The sequence below is a fragment of the Falco rusticolus genome, chromosome 6, assembly GCF_015220075.1.
Source record: "Falco rusticolus isolate bFalRus1 chromosome 6, bFalRus1.pri, whole genome shotgun sequence".
In the NCBI taxonomy this organism is placed as follows: Eukaryota; Metazoa; Chordata; class Aves; order Falconiformes; family Falconidae; genus Falco; species Falco rusticolus.
The window spans coordinates 14,098,378-14,119,642 of NC_051192.1; the positions used below are offsets into that span (position 1 = coordinate 14,098,378).

Consider the following 21,265-nt stretch of genomic DNA (forward strand, 5'->3'; position numbering starts at 1 on the left):
GGCAATATACTCACTAGTTATCACAACACTCTAGATTAAAAAAAAACAAACAAAAAAAACAAAAAAGGAAAAAAGGAAAAAAAAAATAGGGGGTGATTTGTGTGTGTGTGTGTGTGTGTGTGTGTAAAAAGTACATTTTAAATATAAAACAAAGCAAAATGGTTCCATGGAAAAAAAATAATTATGTTCTTTGATCCACATAATCAGAAACATAGGTTGTGGTGTGTTGGTAACTCTTGTGTTATTTATGGCCATTATCATCCCATCTACACAGTTGCACATATTGGTAAAATGTATTAAAAAAAAACCAAAAAAAAAACCCAACAAAAAAAAAAAAAAAAACAACCAGAAAAACCAGGCACTTCGTAGTTACTTGACCGTTTGGTTTGGGTTTGTTTTTGGTTTTTTTTGGCTCGCGGAGGTCAGGCCAGCTACAGAAGAAATCTCAGTACGGCCTCCAAACGGACTCATCCATTCTGCCACTAGAATTCAAGACAGTTGGGGAGCTGCTGTGGCTGCCATCCGCCTCCACCCCGTCACTCTGGTTGGGCAAGTTAGGGTTTAACAGCGTGCTGCCGTTGGATGTGGTGGTGCACGGAGGAAGCATCCTGGAGGGGGAGCGGTCCCCTCCCGGCACCATGGGGAACTGGTATGATCCTGATGAAGTGCCATAGTAGAGATATGGAGTGCTGCTGGTCTGGAAAGGTCCACTTTGGTTTTGGGAAGAGCCAGGGTAGGGTGGTGGTAGGTAGGTGTGGTAGTGAGTGGTTGCGGACATACCCAGTGACATGCCTGAGGTGACTGGCGGTGTATAGGTAAAGGTGGCTGGATAGTGCATTCGTGGGTTGGAGAAGCGGCTCTCAGTGAGGGATGAAATGCTTGTGAACTGCCTGGGATCTGAAAATGGGCCCAGCTCTGAAGCACCTAAAAAATTATAACAAAAGACGGGGGAAAACAATTCTGTAAATACCATTTTTCGTATCAAGTGATGATAGAATTTTATTTTTCTAAGAACACCCACTTCTTTTGGCCCCCAAGAGAACAGCAGATCATATCAAATAATACATTGCAAGGAACAGAGTCATACACCTGTCTTCTACAAGTGCTGGGCCAAACTCATCCCTGGTCTAACTCCACCAATGCCAATGGAGGGACCGGCATTGCCGTCCTGAAGTGGTCGAGGGTCACAACAGGGGGTGTTGAAAAATAATCTCAAAAATCAAGAGACTGAAAAAGAGCCAAAAAGAAAAAGATGGATTTGGAGGTGATTTGCCTTCTGGTTTCTGAGCTTTGAGGGTTACGTATCTCTGGGTTTTTTGCCTTAGCCTCTCAAGAAACTCAGGTCTGGTTGCTGAGATTCCCACCTGGAAGCTGAGATTCCCACCTCAGCACACACCTTTGGGAGCTGGGGTTTCAAGAAAAGCAGAAATTACTGTGCAACTTGTAACAAAACTACAAGAGCTGGCAACACCAAGTTAGTTGCACCACTGACACCAGGGGAGTTACACCGGGGGTGACTAAGACCCACTTCTTTCCTTAAATCAATTTATTTAGGTGAGAATCTGCTCAGCTACTTCCTATAGCCGAAAAATATTACTTGTTGCATCCAAAGGATAGGGAAGGCCACTGAGCCGATAGCAAAGATGCAGATCTTACTTTTCACTGCAATTGATGGAAAATTACAAGCCCAACACTCTTTTTGCCATTGAAAAAAAAGTTGTTTTCATATGTAGTCTGTGCAGTCTGGTTGAAAAAAAGACCACACAGTTTATGGCAACTGTGAACGTCTGGATGGTAACACTGTGGATTGGAGGCTAACGCGAAACAGGGATGGGTAAACTCATTTTGCCTAATTTCAAATCCCACATCAAACACCCAAAGTTTCGGAGCAGAACTGGAAAGCAAACATTAGTAGCTTGGTGATCTGCTTAGGAGACTGTGGGATGGACAGGAGCAGAAGAAAAAGATGGTGAAAGCTCGCGCTGAGAGCCAGAAATGCGGAAAACAAAAAGGGTGTGGGAAAAGGGAGGGGGGAAAGAGAAAAAGACTAATGCAGAAGTGCAGTGCAGGAGGAGGCAAATGCTTTGGCCACTCTGCAGTAGGTACATATACACATACTTATAGAGAGCTGAAAAAAGTGGGGTAGAAATAAAGGGGAAAAATAATGAAATCAAATGGACTTTCCCTGTGCTTCCCAGCTGACATTTCTACAGCTTTACAGTCCTCTAGATCCAAGGGTTCACTCATCTCTGCCAATCTGCCAAATCTGATTTAACTGAAAGGAAAATACAGCATCTTCTAGATGTCAAACTGATGTGCTAAACACTGAAACGCTCTGTGTATCCTCAATATAAGATGAAGCCATGCCTGCCCTGGCAGAGAGGCTTTGGATCTGACCTGCTGCTTCTGGTGTGAAGAAGGCAGGTCCCTTCAGCCCTTCTGCCCTTGGCTCCCTACAGCACCCACCATGGGTTGCTACCATAAACCACAAACTCAACAGACCCTGCCACCTTATGTGGGACATACTGTGATTTAGATCACTGTTCTCTCCTGTTCTACCAGCTCATTTAACCCACGCCTTCAATGACCCCTAAAAGCAGCAGGGGGGCAAAGCTCAGGCACAGCTTGGGTTCAGGCTGGAGGACCTGGGCCACAGCCAGCCAAGCGTCCTGATCACGGAGCCTGAAACCTGGGGATTATAATCTGCCCGTCTCAAAAGATGTTTAGTGCAGAGCTTTAAATGGGCTATAAAAGCCCATTTTTAACTCTGATGACAATGTGATTACTATTATCTTTATCTGGAACTGAATCAGTGACCTACGGGTGAATGGGTCTGTCTCCATCATCAACCCCTCCAACCACAGCCCCATGGAATGTAATATAACTTGTACCTTTACAGCAAACACTCTACTACTTGATGCAACTTCTTTCGTTCCCAACTGCAAACAATAGCCAGAGGCGATACCACCCAGATTCAAAGCTGTAATTTTGGAACACTATCCTTTATATTGTGAACAGGTCTGATACGTATCTGGAAATATAAGGTTAGAACATAATTTCCCCAGCTGCTCAAAATACTGAGTTTCAATCTGCTACTGCTTATTCTCCTTTATTTTTTTTTCTTTTATTGTTGTTGCAACTCTCCCAACAAGAACAGAGTTGCTCTTAGTTTACCTTGATAGAAGCTAAACAGGAGATTTATAATCAAAGGTAGAATTGGTATGAGTGTAAGGGTGTAGAAGAACATCAGCATTTTGATTTCTTTGCAACCAATACTTTTTTTTTTTAACTTAATAACAAACTATCCATACAGTTTTACACATTAAAAGGCAATCCCCCTTTCAGGGCTAGACCCAAATATTATCTGTATGGGTGCTGCCAAGAGATCATGCATGTGTTGAATGACTGGGAATGTGCACACCACACGTAGGAATTTCTAATGTGGGGCTACAGACCTCCTTACATACCCTAGTAAATCCACACTTGTTTGTTTTTACGGTTGCTTGTAAAGCGCAATCCTATTTACCTAAAGGCCAAATAACTATAACCCTTTCTTATCTCACGGATGGCTGTGTCTGCATGGCTCCTGCACACTCACTCCTCCAACCCCTGTTTTGTCCAAATGCCTTTTGCTGTCTCCATAACTCCCTGCACTAGGCTGCAATTTGTTCCCAGCCTCCTGTATCTCCATTGTGTAAAGCTATTTTTGGAGATCAGGAAGTTTTCTGTGATATTTGTTCTGAAGTGTCCTTTCTAAGTGAGTCTAGAAACTTCTTAAAAAATCACCTCTAAAACTCAGCCCCTTGCCAGCCTCACTGCTATGCAATCTCACTGACACATTTTCACCCACCTCCTCCTCCTCCTCCTCCTCCTCCTCCTCCTCCTCCTCTTTCTGTGCGACCTCCTTGTCTTGAGGTTGATTTTGGTTCTAACCTGGAAACACCATATGCATATTCATGTATATGTATTTAGCTCTTTGCCAGAATGGGAAGATAAATAGCTCTTCTGGGTATGGCACCCATCTTTGTATATCTAGTTGTGCACAAATAGTGATGTCGATCAGCAATATAGTAACATGACAGTGCAAGTAAATAATTTATTAATTCATCTCCCCAGCAGGATTAAAGATTTATGCTGATTTTAACTCCGTCAGAGCAAGAAAACAATTTGCATCTGTGAATTCCTGCTCTCGTGATAGCTTGTATAAAATGGGTGAAGCACAAATCCTCTGCCCTACATCGTGGCCGCAAGATTGTGAAACCACACTTCTACAAAAAGAAGAGACTTTTATTTTGTGCCACCAGAAAGAGAAGCACAGCAACAAGCACAGCAAGTGATCTTCTTTTCCTATACAGTCTGACCAGCTCACTGTGCTTGACAATATGGGGGGGCGGGGGGGCAGGATATTTTTAAAAAACCTCTTTACATCTGAACGAGTCCGGGTTAAACTGTTTTTAAATCTTCCAAGCTGATTCCTCCCTAACCTAGCACTCAAGTTTTCTGAGAGCTACAGTTTAGAACAGAAAAGTGGTCATGTTAATATGCCAATATATATGCTAACATCCTAGATTCAAGAATACTGCTCCAGTGTGTTTCATATTTAGAATAAGAACAATTAAAATTCCATGTGGTTTCACTTATTTTGATGCAGAAGCCTCATTAAAAACCCTAGACTTGGGCATTTGCCAGTAGCCGACTAAAATGGTTTTTCATTCGCGCTTAAAAACCAATTTTACCTGTTGCAGCTTTGCAACTCTACTGTTTCCAGCTGAATGCGTACCATGGTCATTTCTCTTTTTCAGTTTACAGATGCTAGGTAATGCCAGTTAATGTTCATTTCTCAATTAATAAGGTGTGCTTGTGGTTTGCAGAAAATAAGGCAACAAATTTCTGCCAGGTTTACAGCACTTTGGCCAATCGCTTCCAATTATTAAAAATCATAATGTACCATGGATAGATTAACTCCTTGTGGGTATAGCAAGCTGACGTCTACTTTAAAGGGTTATAGGATAATTTTATAACTTACAAATATTGCGATTTGCTTTGTTATTTTACACTGTAAGTGCACCACCGAAAAAAAAAGGCCTTCTTGGCTTCTCACGTATTTCCAATAGAGAAACTTCTAGCACATCAAGTCAATGCATAATCATTGGATGCAAGAAAACAGAGGGGTGCTGTATTGAAGAGTCACTGAACAGTCTGTCTCAAGGAAATTTGGCTACATATAGTTAAATATATTTACCAGTAGCTAAATGATTTACTTGTGTTTTGGGGAACTTGAGTGTTAAGACATTTGCTGAAGTAGAGACTAGGTTTTGTGGGTTTTTGTTCAATAGTTTGATTCAGGCTGGGACATAGCACTAATTGATCTATTAAAACTGGTTTTTCCTTCCCTAACATCTACATCTATGCATTATATGTACAGCTTGGATTACTTACAGCTGATAGTATTGCCTCGTATGAAGTGTGCCGCGCACTTCCCACGATGAGACAATTTTCAGTCTCTTACAGCTTTGCCAAACTTTAAGCATTCTGGCTGAAATTGTCCATGCTGGGCGTCTGTCTCAGACTAAATTGTGATTTATGCATTTATTTGTTTTTAAAATTTCAGCTGAAACTCTTCTGCTGGGAAAAATATATTGTTTTACTAATCTTAAACTCTGAGGAGCCTTCCTTTGAAAAGCTGTACCAGTTCCATGCTTTGAAGTAAGGACTTGAACTTTGGAATAGGAGTGGCTTTTGTGTGAGAGCTGTTGCCATGAAAATCCAGCCAAATATGAACAAATCAGAAGCATTCTGACTAAAAATGGGCAGAAGAGTCTGTGCCCCTACAAAGACACTTGTCCAGAGACTGGAATGAAATCCAGGAGTCCCAAGTCCCAGCATTTTTTCTGCAAATACTGCTGGAACACGGGGACATCCCCACCCATCCCCGTGTCAGTACTGATCAAGAATTGGTTCATCGGTGGCTCCATTCGCAGGAATGGCAGAAGTCAAAGGAGCCCATGCGGATGTTTCTACGGTATCGCAAAGAAAAATTTAGGAAGGAGGGGTTACTTGGGTTTTGCTTTTTTTTTAGAAATCTGAGAAACTATAAACACAACTAGAGAGAAACAAAAGGAGATTATTAAGGTTACCATGTGAAGAGTGAGAAAGTTAGGCAATACCAGCATTCACGTTATTTCTCCACAGGCACTATGATACAGCATTCAACTACGGGAGAAGATGCTACTCCTTTTACACAAAACCTCCCTGCAGGCATCATGGAAGCTGACCTCCCCTGGAGTTGTATCAGAGTTGAGGAACAGAGGAGCCCGTTGTCTATATATACCCCAAATCCACTGCTGCAAGAAATCAGAAGGGGTGTAGTGAACAAGGCAAGGGAGACCCGATTGTTTCCTGAGCAAACTGGATTTTGTACGTCTTTCTGCCACATGGCTCCTACATGACTCAGTTGAAACCTCTCCAAATCACATTTTCATTTCTCTCATTTTCTGTGCCCAGCAAAGATGTTGGCTTCTGATTCGCATGTGTGCTAAATATTCACAGCTGCGGCTGAAGCCAACAGGATCATAGGTGTCCACAGAAGGCCAAAGACAGAAAAAAAATCCTGCTGTAGGTGACACAAAGAAGGTGCACTGAATTACACCAGACCTTAGAGTCAGTCTCAGTATTCTTTTTAACACGCGTTCTTTCTTTCTTGGGAATATTGCACTGCAACAAACTGTATACGAATGCTACGGCAGAAATATTAGAACAAAGGCCATCAAGAAATTAAGAATTGCTTCTTCAGAGCAGATTTTAATGCTCTGCAATAAGCAAGGCCTGAGGAAATGCAAAGAACAAGAAGAAAACAAAATATTGAAGAGCTGCTCATTAAGTTAGCACTGTCCATCTTGTGCACTGAATGAGACAGGAATCCCGTGGGAAAAATATCATGTGATCCTGTAATTAAAATCTGTAATAAAATGCATAAGCAGAATGAGGCTGATTTAAAGTTGCACAGGCAACGTAAATACTGAGATTTCCCAATTTCTGAGCACTTAGTTTTGCAATCTTCAGGATTCTTTGGGATGTGTTTGGATGGGTGGGGAGTGATTATTTGCTAGCTGCATCTCTGTTTTCTCCAAGCATCCCTCTGTATCAGGGGTAGAGTGTTATTTTGCTCTTCATTTTCCTGCTAGCAAGTGTTTACTGAATCACACACAGCATGATCCTTCTCCTGCCTCCTTCCAGGCCAGCCTTGACTCTCCAAAGGTGCTGTACCACCTTCCCTCTGGACGCCACTGCAGGATGGAGCCTGGGACTGCAGTTTCCAGGGATCCCAAACCCCTTCCTCCTGTACCTGTCCCTTGCTGTAGCTGTTAGGTCCCGATCCTGCAAACCTACACTGGCACTCAGCTCCGTGCCAGAGCTCAGGGACGCTCCTCCCACACATCCACCACTGAGCATGTGTCTACGTGCTGCAAGGGCCAGGGTCATGCAGTGCCACAAAAGCAACAGACAGGACTTCTCCCTCCCTGGTTCAATTTTGGGATGAGAGTGCGTCATTTGGATACTTGCAACCATTTATCATAAGAAATGCTATGTTTTCAAATGCCCTTTACCTCCCTTTAATTCAGAAAAAAAAATCAGGAAAAAAAATCCCAACCATTTTACATCTTTTTTTATTTCTTTTCCCTTTTTTTCCTCAGGTTACCCCAAGCAGGTCTGGCGAACAATAGCAGCAGAAAAGCTGTGAACTCCCCCTCCCCCCTCTTTCCTTCACCTCAATAAGGTGTTAACTTCAAGGCCTAGTTGGGACCATTTAAACAGCAACATTATTAAGCACAGCAGTCTCACAAAAGTCAGAGGGAGGAAGGAACATTTTAACCCCTTCAGAGCTTCACGCACAACAGGTGAGAACATAATTCTAGTGCATCTCTTCTCGGCATCCTTCAGAACCCCAGTTCACACGGTACACTGCATGCTTGTGCCTTCTGTTGTTTAGGTAACAGGGCTTTGGCACCTAAATACTATGGATTAATCTGCAGATAGTTGTATTCACTGAATTTATGGTGCAGCACCTAAGCCCTTTGCTGGGAGAAACACCCCATAAAAAACATAGTTAGCAGCGACCATTAAAGTACCACTCATGCAAATAATGGAGTGTTTCCCAAGCAGAGCTGTTACGTTGCTTAACGGTAAAATCGGGGTCTCTTTGCACTTCTCCAGCCTGGGCTACATCATTGCCTGCCCTGCTCTCTCAATAGGACTTTTCTGCTGGATGAACTGTGATTTTCTTTAGGCATCTAAGTCTTACTGGGTGACACTATGCATCTAAACACAGGTGGCTGCTGGCTGCACCTGAAGAGGTAGCTCATCTTAGGAACATCAATGGGTAGAAATTCCTCCCATGTGTGGAAAAAAGCAACAACACACCCCTCCTAGGTGGACTGTTGGGAGCAGAAATGGAGCTATGAAAGCATCAGTCATCACTATCTCATTTATAGATGTTGCTTCTTGTGAAGCTGCACTTATACAGGACTCATAAACCTTTCTAATTAGAACCACAGGAGGGGGACAAATGGTCACATTACAGAAATGTGTTCTTGGCTAAAAGTTGTGACCTTCCACCCGTGGATGCCCGTTGACCTGGTGTGATGGGGAGCCTCTGAAGTTCTTAGTCTTTGCTATCCCATCTCAGCGACTTCAGTCTGGAGCTGTCAAGGGTGATTCAGGTGGAAGGGAATTGGTGCTATATCAAAAGCCCCCTGCTTTTTTAAAGTCTCAGGCCATCTACGCACTGCATTGGAAGCAAAAAGTAAATAACATTTCCTGGAAATAAGTCTAGCAGCAATACAACACTGCACGGCACAAACGCACGTGCAGGCGCGTCTCACTCTTGGTTCAGTTTTCCCCAGTTTTTCCTGCCTGAATTTTAGCCATTGCTGTTTTTCACCAGCCCCAGCCGAAATGCATCAGAAGGAACATTTGAGGCTTTTCTTGGATCGCAACCTCAACGGCGCTGCATACAGCAAGGGGGTGAAACCACAAGGCTGAGCACTGCGATGCATGCATGGCGGTGGTGAGCGTCAGTACAAGAATCCGGTATAAATCTAGTGAATGGGAAGATAATATACGTTGGGGCTAGCAGTCTACTTTATTACTTTTTTTTTTTTTTTTGGCAGAAAAATGTGCCTTAACTATCCAGTATAAATATTTGTTTCCAATGTTGTCATGAATTGTACTTTTCCACTGCATGCTAGCAACTCAGAAATACCATCTGATCCTCAAGCAGACACAAAGAAACTATGTTTTGCAGGGGTGGGGAGAAGGGGGGAAGCCCTTGGCATTGCTCTGTAATTTCACCCTTTAAACCCCTCTTTTTTCCTCCCCATCCAAGTTTTCCTTTCTAATCTCATTCAACTAATATGCGTCCCTCCTGAGGACAGAGGATTCCTTGCTGGTTCTTGATTAAGAGTTTTTAAGAAGCCGGGAAGGAAGATATTCTTTGAAACTGGATCTACTGTAGGATGGGAGCCAGCACACAGGACACCGTGTCTTTCAGAGAGGGCCACACACAGTGCCACTCCAGTCATATGACTTCTCTGTCACATCCTGAAGCCATTTCCAGCTCGTGTGCGAGTTTGTACTCCCATTTAGAAAAGGATGGGATATATTGGGAACACACATATGGAAACACTTTCAGGGAATCAGTTTCCATGAAATCCATAATAAGCCAAGTGGCTTCAGATGTGGCAGTGTGCCTCAGATTAGCCAAAAAAAAAAAAAAAAAAAAAAAAGAAAAAAAAAAGAAAAAGAAGGGGGGGGGGGGGCAGAGAAAATAAGAGAAGGAAGGACAAACCTACTCTTTCAGCCTTTATTTCAGTTTCAAGGGGGGAAAAAAAAGAAAGACATTAAAAACCACAAATGACTTATGGCTACCAAAATAGGGAGCAAAAAAATGCAACTAATGAGAGCACTCCTCCCTCCCCCAAATAACGGCACTGCTATCAGTGCTGCCGCGGCTCCCGGAGAGCCCTGCCAGCACGTCGAGCGCGCGTGGGGCTGCCGGAGCTGTTGCCTTGTCTGCACCGGCACGCGTGGGTCGGGCAGGGCGCCCACCCTCTGATAACGTCTGCAGGCGATTAACAGCATTTCCAAAAAGTGCAGCTTGGTGATAAACTTGTTGGTTAAATAAATCTCCCGAGAAAGGCTGAATTTAGGAGGGGACATCCTCTGGATGTGGTTGACTGTACCCGGGTTGTATTAAAAGCAGGATTTATGGTGGGGATGATGTGTTGGGTGTGGGGCAGTGGTGTCAGGCAGGGGGGTGGGTATCATCTGCCTGGTGTGCTCTGGTGGCCAGGAGCCAAAGGTCACAGGTAACTCCCAGGTGCCCTCAGTGATGGGCACAGTGAGCAGGAGACAGAGAACACCTAGCGCAAGTTCAGCTGATCCCAAACGGCACAGCAAAGGGCCGGGGCCCACATCAGTCCTGGACATGAGGGAAGCGGCCACCTCATCCAAGCTAGCGTGGTGCTGGGATAATTTTTGCATGACTGAGGAAGTGGGAAGAAGATGGAGCAAGTGGCAGGAGTTCAAGCGGGAACCGATGAGATGCTACGTGCATCTCTGTGACAGCTAGCCACGTTTTTATCACGAGAAAATAACCAGGAATTTGGCTGCTAATTGGGGCCGTATACTACAAACCCTACTTTTCCTGACAAACAAATGACTCCACAAATAGTCCCTCTGTTTTCAATAGGGTTATTTGCGGTAGGAGGGACCACCCAACACGAGAGGATCAGGCCCTCCACTCCCTCTCTCTGCAGCTCACTTAAACTTTCCACAGCCAAATCCCAACACAAAAATCCCCACAAATGGCGAAGTTTTTTTTCTCGCTGCTGCTGGAAAAGCCCTGGACAAGAAGCTCTGTGGAAAGGTCTCGTGTGCTATTAATACGATGCTCTCCCTGACTTCCGCCTGCAAAATGGGGATTTGCAATTTGTTTCTCAGGCTGCCTCTCTCCACTTGAGCCCCAGCACAGCAAACTAACTGAAAACTTCTGCATCAAGGAGAAGGTCTCTTTTAAAGTTTTGCTTGGCTTTGCTTTCAAAGAGTTGTCTGTATATTTTAGAATATGTAGAATTTGCCTTTGATTTAAACCTCTCTCTTAACAATAGACAAGAGACGATTTCTCTACTGAGCAATTTAAACAAAAACAAACATATTTTGGTTACCCGGGCCTTGTTCACAAAATGCCTTTTTTTTTTTTTTTTTTTTTTTCCTTTCCAGAGAAAAATCAAACCCTACAAATTCTTATGCTTCTGGCCAAAAAAAATTAAATTCACAAACATAGATAGTCCAGTATTTTTTTCCCCTGAACAATATTGTACACAGAGGAAGAAAAAACACCTTCCAAGCCTCCAGACACCCACAAAACACACACCACCACCCCATCTAAACAATCAAAAACACACTTTTCCCCTCCAAAACAATTTCTCCTTTCAATGGACACTGTCAGCCTCAGTCCCTGTCCATGTCCAGGGCTATGGTGTTGGGGTTTTTTCTCCTCCCTGTCCAAAGTCCTGTGTCCTCGCAGGCTAAACAGACACACCTCGACCTACGGGGAGGCAGCTGAAAGCAGCCGCTTGCGTTCGGACCAGGAGCTGTGCAGGAGCCCGCAAGAGCCGCCGCTTCAAAGGGGATGAGGGCACTTAGCCCACAGATTGCTTCTGAGTACTGGAGAAACAAGAAGGGAGATACCAGGGAGGCATTTCCATCTTAGGTTAAGGATTTTAGCAGCAGGCAATACAACACTGTTGGAGTGAAAACAGTGGAAAATAACTCACCCAGTGACGGTCAGAGCTCTTTCCCTTACAGTGAGAACACGTTTCCCCCAAGTAACACAAACAGTGGTAACATCAGGCCAAGATAAAATTGTCAAACATGCCAGCATGACCCAAGATCCACCAGTCAAAGGAATTTCAGGAGGACTTAGGGTGCGAAGAAGCCCTACAGGAAGCTGAGTGGGGGAACACCGAGCTGACCCACTGTGCCCGTCTCATGGAGCAGAGTGAGAGCAGCTGGGGGACGTCACAACCCACAGCATCGCAGGAGCAAAGTTGTGGCTCTCGACAAGCCACAGAGCAGGACTGGCCACCATGCAGTGTAGACTGTCCCAAGTCACCACAAGACAGAGAAAACTGCACGCAACCATCGGGCTGTTTTTGCTAGAGCTGCTGCTTTTACATCTAAGAGTCAAAAATACTGACCAGCGCAAACACTACAGCGGCTTCAGTCTGTGTGTTTAGGCCCTCAGTGCCCATATAGATACCAAAATGCCATCAAATTCAGCAGGACACAGATAGCTAAACATAGTTGTATAAGCAGGGCTAGAAGCACTGCAACCCTTTTTATATTTGGCATCATGTCACTTCAACAATGTATGATTGTCAATCTCATTTAATAAAAGCAGTGTAAAGCCTTCCATTTTTTTATTTTTTTTTCATTCACTTCAGACCTACCCTGAGTTTCTTACTAATTTAAGGCAAACTACTGTAAGGTCAATTTCAACCCATTATACGCTTGTCCATACAGCATCTCCATTCATCTGCTGAGCTGAAGCTTAAACCAGGCCAACTTTGAACACCTCTAAATAAATGCTTCTTCTCCATAGTGTAAAGTCTGAATATGGTTTTTATCCTCCCAGGAAACTGTGATGAAAAAGAGAAACAGACTTTGGTCTGTAATAGCTCACATCATAAACATGCTTTAGGCTGTTTGCCGTATGGCAGCTTAGGCTATACCACTAGCAGCTCAAATCACTATTGATGGTCTAAACTTAAACCCCAAGTTACCACGTCCCAGATAAACCACAGTAACAGTCACTTGAATGGGCACAGCTCATGGTAAATGTCAGATACTACAATTCTGTAACAGAGGATTAAGTTAAGGCTCACCGCCTTGCGCTTGCCGTAGGCTGTAGAAATGCACACTCCTACCAAAGTCTAACTAAGCCCGTAGTTAAGCCAGGATATCCTGACTAGTCTCTGAATTTGCTTTATTTCAAAAGTGAGCTTGGATAACTTCTAACTGGGCTGGTAAAAAAGAAATGTGTCATGGAGATATAGCACAGGATAACTGCATATCGGCAAAAAAAGCATATGTTATTGAGAAGTTTAGAAAGCCCACTTATCCATTAAAGCTGTTAAAAAGAGAAATGTGAGGCATTGCTTTCTGGCTTTTGCTACTGATTTGTTTTGCGACTTTGGGCATATAATTTAATTTTCCTGGCTAAATTTTGCTTGCTATAAGAAGGATATTTTAATACTTCGTATTAGCCAAGTGACAAAGGTCAGTAGCATGGTTTGGAAAATACTATGAAATCCTTCATTGGAAGATGTTGTAAAGTTACAAAGCTTAAAGGGAAAACCACCAGACATTTTTTATAAGCTCTTCAACAGGTGAAGACACAGAAAATGTCGAAGTCAGACAGAATAAAGCGAACGTGGCTTAAAAGAAAACTTTCATATGCAATCCCAATATCTGAAATAACGAAGAGGAGTACAAAGTCAGCCTAAATTATCGCCCTCATTTGTCTTCATCTGCTTGAGGAAGCAACAGCTAGAATTGCTTTCAACTAAGCGCCCCTCCAGCGCATCTGCAGAGCAGACCAGTGAGAGCAGAAGCTGGCCCGGCTGAAGACCAGGCACCGTGCTCCAGCTCCACTGCGGCTGGAATGGTTTCCTCCACGGGCAAGCAGCCTGTCCTCAAAACAGCTCCAAACCAGTCTGGCCCACCTACGTGGGCCAGGCCAAACTAGGAACTGGTTGGGTTTGGACTACCCTTAAACCCAGCTTCCTATCTAATTTTGGAATCTAATACGATGGCTCCTAATTAGGCTCCAGCGATACTTAGATCCTCCCCCACGCTCCTTTTCACCCATTAAAAAAAACAACATGGGTTGGCTTTTAGCGGGAATCAAAATGAAAACAAAAACAAAAAATCCCTTTAGAGGGAGATATTTGAGAGAGGAAGAGGGAAGAAAGGGGGAAGAGAGATGCCTTTTTCCCATTGCCAGGATTCCTCTGTGGCTCCTCTGGCCATGCCAGCATCCACATCACAGTTCCCGGGGACTTCCTCTGAGGAGCTTCTGTGAGATGCTTCTTCCAATGAGCCATTTCATCTCAGGCTTATGTTGCAGAGATTTTGGGTCAGCAGCTCTCCTGGTGTTTTTGAGGCACTTGCTTCCCTTCCTAGTTGGTAAGACAGTCACTTTTGCAGAAGGTCTAATTTTCAGTTCTCAATCCCTAGCCCAGATCCCAGCCTTTGCAACCTGTGCCCCAGAGGCTATCCAAACGTTTATGCTCTTTCTCACACAGGTTTCTACTCTTCACCTTCCCACCGTCAATGCTGACAAACCCCACACAGCTCTAGCTCTGTTCGCCATGCTGCAGCGATGACTCCCACTTTATGCCCAGCAGTCTCATTCAGAATCCCAGGGATATTTTGAATGTGTTCATACAGCTCTCATCGCTTCTCAAACATGTATTCTTTTATAACATTAGCTTTGGCTTCCTTTGGTTTTATTTTCTAAAAATCTTTTAACTTTACTGAAATATCTGCTTCAACCTTAATCAAGTTTTTTTGGCTGGGATCTTTCCTTCTTTGGGACATGGTTTTGGTTTTGTTTTCGGTGGCAGCAATACACATGACTAGTTGACTACACTTAACAGGAACTACCTGCAGACGTTTGATCCTATTTCCGCACAGGGGGCACAGATCCTATGATCTTATGAAGTCCCTGTCAGTTCTGTATGACTACAACACTACAGACCTATAGGAAACAGAAAAGTTGATCTAGTGGCTCCTCTGTTCCCACCTACCAAAGGGTAAGAAGATTCACAGAGCCCTATCAACAGCTACTAAATGGAATCATCCCGATATAAACCTCCAGTTTTGGAAACCCCCTACAGCTTGGGAATATATATATACTGGTCTTGCACTCCAGGGGAACTGAGCAAACACTTTTGGCCATGCTGAGAAGGTGATGGGTCCCAGTGGACATTTGGTCTAACCTGGTGGGGCTAATATGCCCCACTCAGCTTTTCCAATGCTGATGCTGACAAACAGTGCTTGCCTCTTATTGCAGGCTGTAATGAGCAGCTTTGTGCTTTCTTTCCTGCTGCCCCTGAAGCCTGGGAGGAGGTGAAGAGCCACCAAGCTATTTCAATACCCTCCTTCAAACATCATTCTTGCACCTCCTTTTGAGCTACTACCACCTGGCTCTAGTGAGGATGCAGCCAGAGCTATCACCTCGCTGGCTCTCTTCATCTTTCCTCAGTTCCCTCTTGTATTCTGTTGTACAGCTTGTAACCAGTTGTACTGCATGTAAGAGTGCAAATTAATAGAGGACAGGGCTGACCTCTTCCCCCTCCCCCCTTCTTTAATTGTATAGTCCTTAGCACAATGGGATCGGACTTCCAGATGCTACTGCAGTACGAACAGTATTAGCAGCTGCTGCCTATCGCACGGTCAGCCGTGATTCCAGCAAAGGCCCATTAGCTGTTCACAAATACAACCATGACTTTGATCACTGAACCACATCACCTGCAGCAGCCAAACTTGGGTGCTGCAGCTAAAGTCAAAACCTCATGTGAAATCTTAGAAAAGGGACTGGCAAGGGGACTGATCTCCAGTTCATGGAAATCTTTCTATCCCATGTTTAGCTTTCAACAAAACCCAGAACATAGTTTCAGCACAGAATTAAATACAGCAAGCTGTGTTTTTACAGACATCTATCACCTAAAGATGATGTGCCTCAGAGACTCAGTCTTGTACCTGTGCTGCAATCCTGCTTTCCAAGCAAGCCCATTGCACAGCCTGATTTTATATAAACTAAAACAAGGGGGACATGCCTTTAGCTGACGGTTTCATAATATTCTGCCAGTCCTAGACAGTGCTTGTTTAATAGAAAAGGTCATAAAAAAGCAGTGATGCCTATGGATCAGACAGTGACAGCCCAGTTAACCATTAAAAATACAGAATGGAAATGATGCATCTGGCATCACTAGAGCTTGTGTAGGGACATTTCATCTCAGCTAAATGAAAGAGGCTTTCTGGGTACCACTCCTAATCCAAGCATACCACCTTCCACTTCTCACTGCCAGAGAAATGTGATATTAAGAGGCAGAATGATAGAATGATACACGTGACATGCCCTACCCATCCATTTTGCTTTCAGAATCGATCCTTGGTTTAAATCCTCTGAGCTATTTTTCTCTGCTGGTGCTCTCCTTCTCTCAGCGTGGTTGCTCCTCTTTCTCACAAGAACCCAGGGCAGCTTTCTCCAGCTGCCTACACTCAGCACTTGTGTATTACAAAATAACATGTTAGGGCAAACATTCATGGCTAGCATAGGATGAAAGGTCAAGTGGGTGGTTAGAGAGACCTTTGGGAAAAATGATCGGGAAGCTTGGAGGTGACATAGCCCAGACAGGGCTGAAGACGCAGCACACCGACTCCTCTCCTCCTTTAAACCACAACCACCTTTAAAACACCACATACCCCCCCTGCATTTAGTGTCTGATACCTTTTTTGGCCAGAACTAAACTTCTTCACACAATGAGAGCGTTGCCTGGTCCAAGTAATTCCAAGAGTTTAACGCAGTTTCAACTCTCTTTGCAAATTTGCCCATGGAATAATTATGAACGTGGAGAGCAAATAGTCTGCTCTGTCTGGGTGACACGCTACCCAACAGGGCCACAGGCTGAGCTCTGATCTGCAGGCTTCTCTTCGTTTTTGACAGTTCAAATGCTAGCTAAACCTGGAGGAAAAAGCCCCCATGACTACAGCAGTGTTTCTTAAAATGAAAGGCTGAACACTGTATGGCAACTAGGGGAGAACATGTATCTTGTTGTCCTATTCCTGTATCACTATCTACAGTAGTGGATGAGGAATTAAATTCATTTTGTTAGAAAAAATGGGAGGGACTTTACAATTGGGCAAATATAAAAGCAGAAAAATTCCTAAAGGAATTGCAGAAGTCCAGAAAGTCAGTGAAAAATGCTTTCTTAGTGGGTTTTTTCAGGTGGGTTGGAAAGTAGAGTTTCACTAGTAGTTCAACCAAAAATAACTCCTTTTCACCGGATACCGTAGGAGTTTGGATGATTAGGGAAGGGAACTTCCACTATTTGATAGATCATACTGAAGCCACAGCAAAATTAAAAGACCAAAATACTTCTGCACAGTGCCTCTCCAGCCTCCTTGCAAGTCAAACCAGTTCTGCATCCCACAACTTCCAGTCCCCTGTGGCTTCTGCCATCTCCCCGAGACCCACCACAGCAACCTCCTTCCTTACCCACCTCCTTGTTGTATCTGTCACCGCCACAGGAACCTCAGAAATAAAAATCAGTGCTGCAATCTGGCAGACAAAGTTATAGCAAGTTCAAATAACTGGAAACTAAAGTTAGACAAATTCAGACTAGTAATAAGACACATATTTCCAAAGCGAGCTTAATTAGTGTCTGTAACCAAAGGTTGTGGTGGATCTTGCTTCCCTGGAAATTTTTAAATGAAGACAAAGTGAGTTTTTGTGTTGGTTTTTGGTGGGTTTTTTTTCCCTCGAAGGCTATCCTCAAGTTCAAATGAGACATAACTTGGGGTAATCTTACAGCTGGGTCAAAGCAGATGATCACATGAGCTTCACTGTATTAATAAGCTATGAATCTACCTATGAATTTGTGTATCTGTGGAAAGCTGCTTATATGAAATTATTCTTCCCTAAGCCTTATAGATGAAACTCCACCATTACTAAAAATGCTTGGACTCCACAAAATCTCCTTGGACACCGAAGCAGCATTGAGCGCAGCATGGGTGCAGGGTCAGGTTCCCCCCCAGGGGACCCTGCACCGCCCACACACTGCTCTTGCGGACATGGGGAACCTGTCTCAAGTTCAGGAAGGCACCTCCAGCTTTGATCCCTTCCCTCACTCTTTTGAGTCAGTCTGAAAGCAAATATTAAGAGATTTCCAGATTAGTGTCCCCAAATACCCTCCCTTTATGCATATGAAATAGTTGCGTCTTTCTTAATAACATCCTTTATGAGCTAGATGAAGGTGCGCACCTTCACTTTATCTCATTCATCTTCCTCTCCTTCGCTGCCTATGTTTTTTTCTTTTGTACAACCACAGAAAGCCTGAACTTCTTGCACAGCTCTTACTTTCTCTTTTGGTCACCAGTATCAGCAATATCAATGCTTTTTTAAATCTGACAGCCAAGCTGGCATGACACCAGATCCTCTTCTGCTAAAACATCCATCAAGAGGGGAAAAGATTTGGACACTTGTAAAATGGGACCAAACAGCCATTACTAAACCACTTCAGAAAGGTGTTGTGAAGCTCTGCTAGGCTCTAACACTCCCTTCCTGACCAAATTCAGCATGGTCAAATTCTGCATGGCCAGAAATGCAAGGAAATTCCACCGTAAGTCAAGGCAGCTCCAGCTATTTCTACTAACAGCAGTTTTTGCTTCTTGAATTGTGTTTTTTAGTGTAAGATTTGCAGAACTGGGACTTTAAAACTGTACAGCTCCTGGAGGGCATAAGATACTTTTCTACCTATCTTGGACCAAACACAGGCACAGTCTAAGAAGGATCAAAGTCTCCCGCATTTTACGGGACCATTTAGTAAATTCAGCTTGTGCAATTATTCAAACCAAATTCGGTGCAACAGACACTCAAGAGCCACAGAGACTTAAGGGCACAAGTGATCCTAATCACCCTGTATGTACCAGAGAGCTTCACGTATGGAGTTAGATTCCCTCTTCGTATCAAGACACACGTAGTCCTACATCAGCAACCACCACTGGCTCCATCCTAGGTAGAATATCAACAGTGATTCCACCAAGGGAATCAAGAAATCATCATACACCTTTATACAGGGATGAAACAAAGAGCTTGCACCCACAGCCTTCCTGTTAGGAGCTTATTGACTTTATTGGGAGCACACATCTAGGTAATGACTCAGGATCTGGCCCTTTGAAAGTATGGAATCAAGCACCCGGTTGCCCCATTAACAATTAGCATTCTGTTTACAAAACCCAGCAGAGTCAGTAAGAATAATCATTACAAAACATGCTCAGACTGTGATTCCGGTTTAAGTTAATATAATTTTAATGAGTTCTTCAGAAAAGGCCTGGCACTTATGGAAAATTTCCTTAATTAATATCAGACCCTAAATTAGTAATAAAAAAAAGCCCTGAATATCATTTGGTCTCAAGCTGGAACTAAAGTATGTTTTGGCATCATTACTAACTGTTAGCAGCAAGCTCTGGAAACAGATGCAAATCTTGATATGTGTCCTAAATATAAAACACATTGCAAAAAAAAAAAAAGCTCAGATAAAAATATATCTATACATCCACATATATTTGAGTGTGCTATTTCCTGCCTGTATCAGCAACAAATTTATTCCATTTAAAAACATTCCACTTGTTTCTTTTCCGTATTTTTTAAATCCTTTATTTCAGGAATAAAACTCTTTCACTCTGCCTTCATTTTTCCTGTTTATTTCCTCTCTCAACAGCCGTTTTAAGTAAACAAAAAGGGCTTAAAGAAACGCATTATAATATTCAAACATCTGAAAATCAGCCCACTTGTTTTACCACCTAAATACGGGTATAGGTGCCTAATTTGAGGCCACCCACGCTAGAAAAATTTGGCCTTAGTCCTTGAGGTAAGGATCATGCAACGCATCTTCTGGACAGTTACTCCAATGAGAGATTCTGCCCAGCAGAGAGGCTGCCACTGAAACCCCACAGATGAGTGCCAAGGTGCTGAGATTCCCAGGTGACACCAAGTGGGCAGGAGACTAAAAATGGAAAACCTGCGGTAAACAAAATAAATAGAACCACTGAAAAATAATGAAAAAGAGGGGGAAAAAACCCAAAAAAACTGAGTTACAAGTTTAAGGAGGGTAGCAAAATGAGTGGGTTGTTTCTGAACACCCAAGCTCCCCCAAGTTCTTTACTTTGCCTTAACTCAGTGTCACCTCGTAGGGAAAGCATTGAAAATTAGCTAGGAGAAATGGAGACAGAGACATCCTTGAGTCTCTCTGCTTCCACTTTAAAAAAAAAAAAAAAAAAGACAGAGTGAAAATTGTTATAGTCACCAAGAAAAACATCACAGCATAGCAAGCGCACCAGAAACAGAGCTGGTTTCTTGGGTTTGCCAAAAGCCTGAGACAATATTGCTGAAGCCTGAACTGCTCATTCATTTCAGGAGCTGCTACCACCATGGCCATTGCTGGTGATAGCCATGGTATTAACTGTTTCCCTATTTCTCAGAGCTCATAAAGAGGAAAAGAACTGTATTTTGGAGGCAGCACTAATGCCTAATCTTATTAAGGGTCCCATCCTGAAATGTGTTTATTACCCACAATATTTAATGAAGTTAGTAGGAATTGAGAGGTGCAAGAATAGCTACTTCACGTGATGGCAGTTTTTACTTAGGGGCTGTAAAGTTTTCTGAGCTCCTTAGAAGAAAATAAACAACTTTTCTTTCTTAAAGTTAGTATTTTTCAAAGACTGAATCCCCCTCAAAAGGGAAAAATCTTATTATAAAGATTATGTGTGTCTGTGACATTAAGCAAAATCCAAGGTAATTCACATTCAGGGTTTGAAAACCAAGATGACAACCAGTGCAGGACCTCAAGAAAAAACAGCCCATCACTGTGAGCAGCTTTCTCATTAACATACAAACACTAAATCCAGAGGTTCAGCTGGAGCTGCTTCCATTATATGTGGGGAGGTTTATTTTAAGATCTGTAGGCTTAAAAGAATGAACCTTAGATTGTGTAAAGGAACAGCATTGTCACTGATTAGGGCATGGCTGGCATTTGCAGGGTTGCATTTACACTTGCCAGCCCCCAGTGACCTGGGAGAACAGGAACGTTTTTTAAATTCAACATCTGGTGAAGGTTCAGGATGGTCCAAAATGCTGCAGTGATATCTACAGACAAATTAATGGGAAAGCCTGGCTACACTCATAAACTAGCAAACAGCCCCAGAGTCAGGGCCCGTTTTCTGGTTTTAAATCCAGCCAGGATGGTGTGGCCACAGCTGTAATATTAAATCCTTTTAGCCTCCACAATGGAGTGGCTGCCTCCAAGCTGCCCATAGGAATATGTTCGGGACTCTGCTCCTTTCCAAACCACAGCTGGGACCTGTTTGTGACTGTGCTGGCCAACCCCACTCAAAACCAACCTCGCTGACAATTTAA

At 43.3% G+C, this 21,265-nt stretch overlaps 1 protein-coding gene across 1 annotated transcript in view; it reads right to left on the reverse strand.

Annotated features, from left to right (window-relative positions):
* Positions 1-334: 334 nt before the first annotated feature.
* RUNX2 (RUNX family transcription factor 2) overlaps positions 335-21,265 on the reverse strand; it is a 36,904-nt gene continuing 15,973 nt past the window's right edge. The window contains exon 4 of the mRNA XM_037391731.1: positions 335-924. Within this exon, the coding sequence (XP_037247628.1) occupies positions 446-924 (479 nt within the window). The 3' untranslated portion in view covers positions 335-445. The remainder of the gene's footprint in view (positions 925-21,265) is intronic.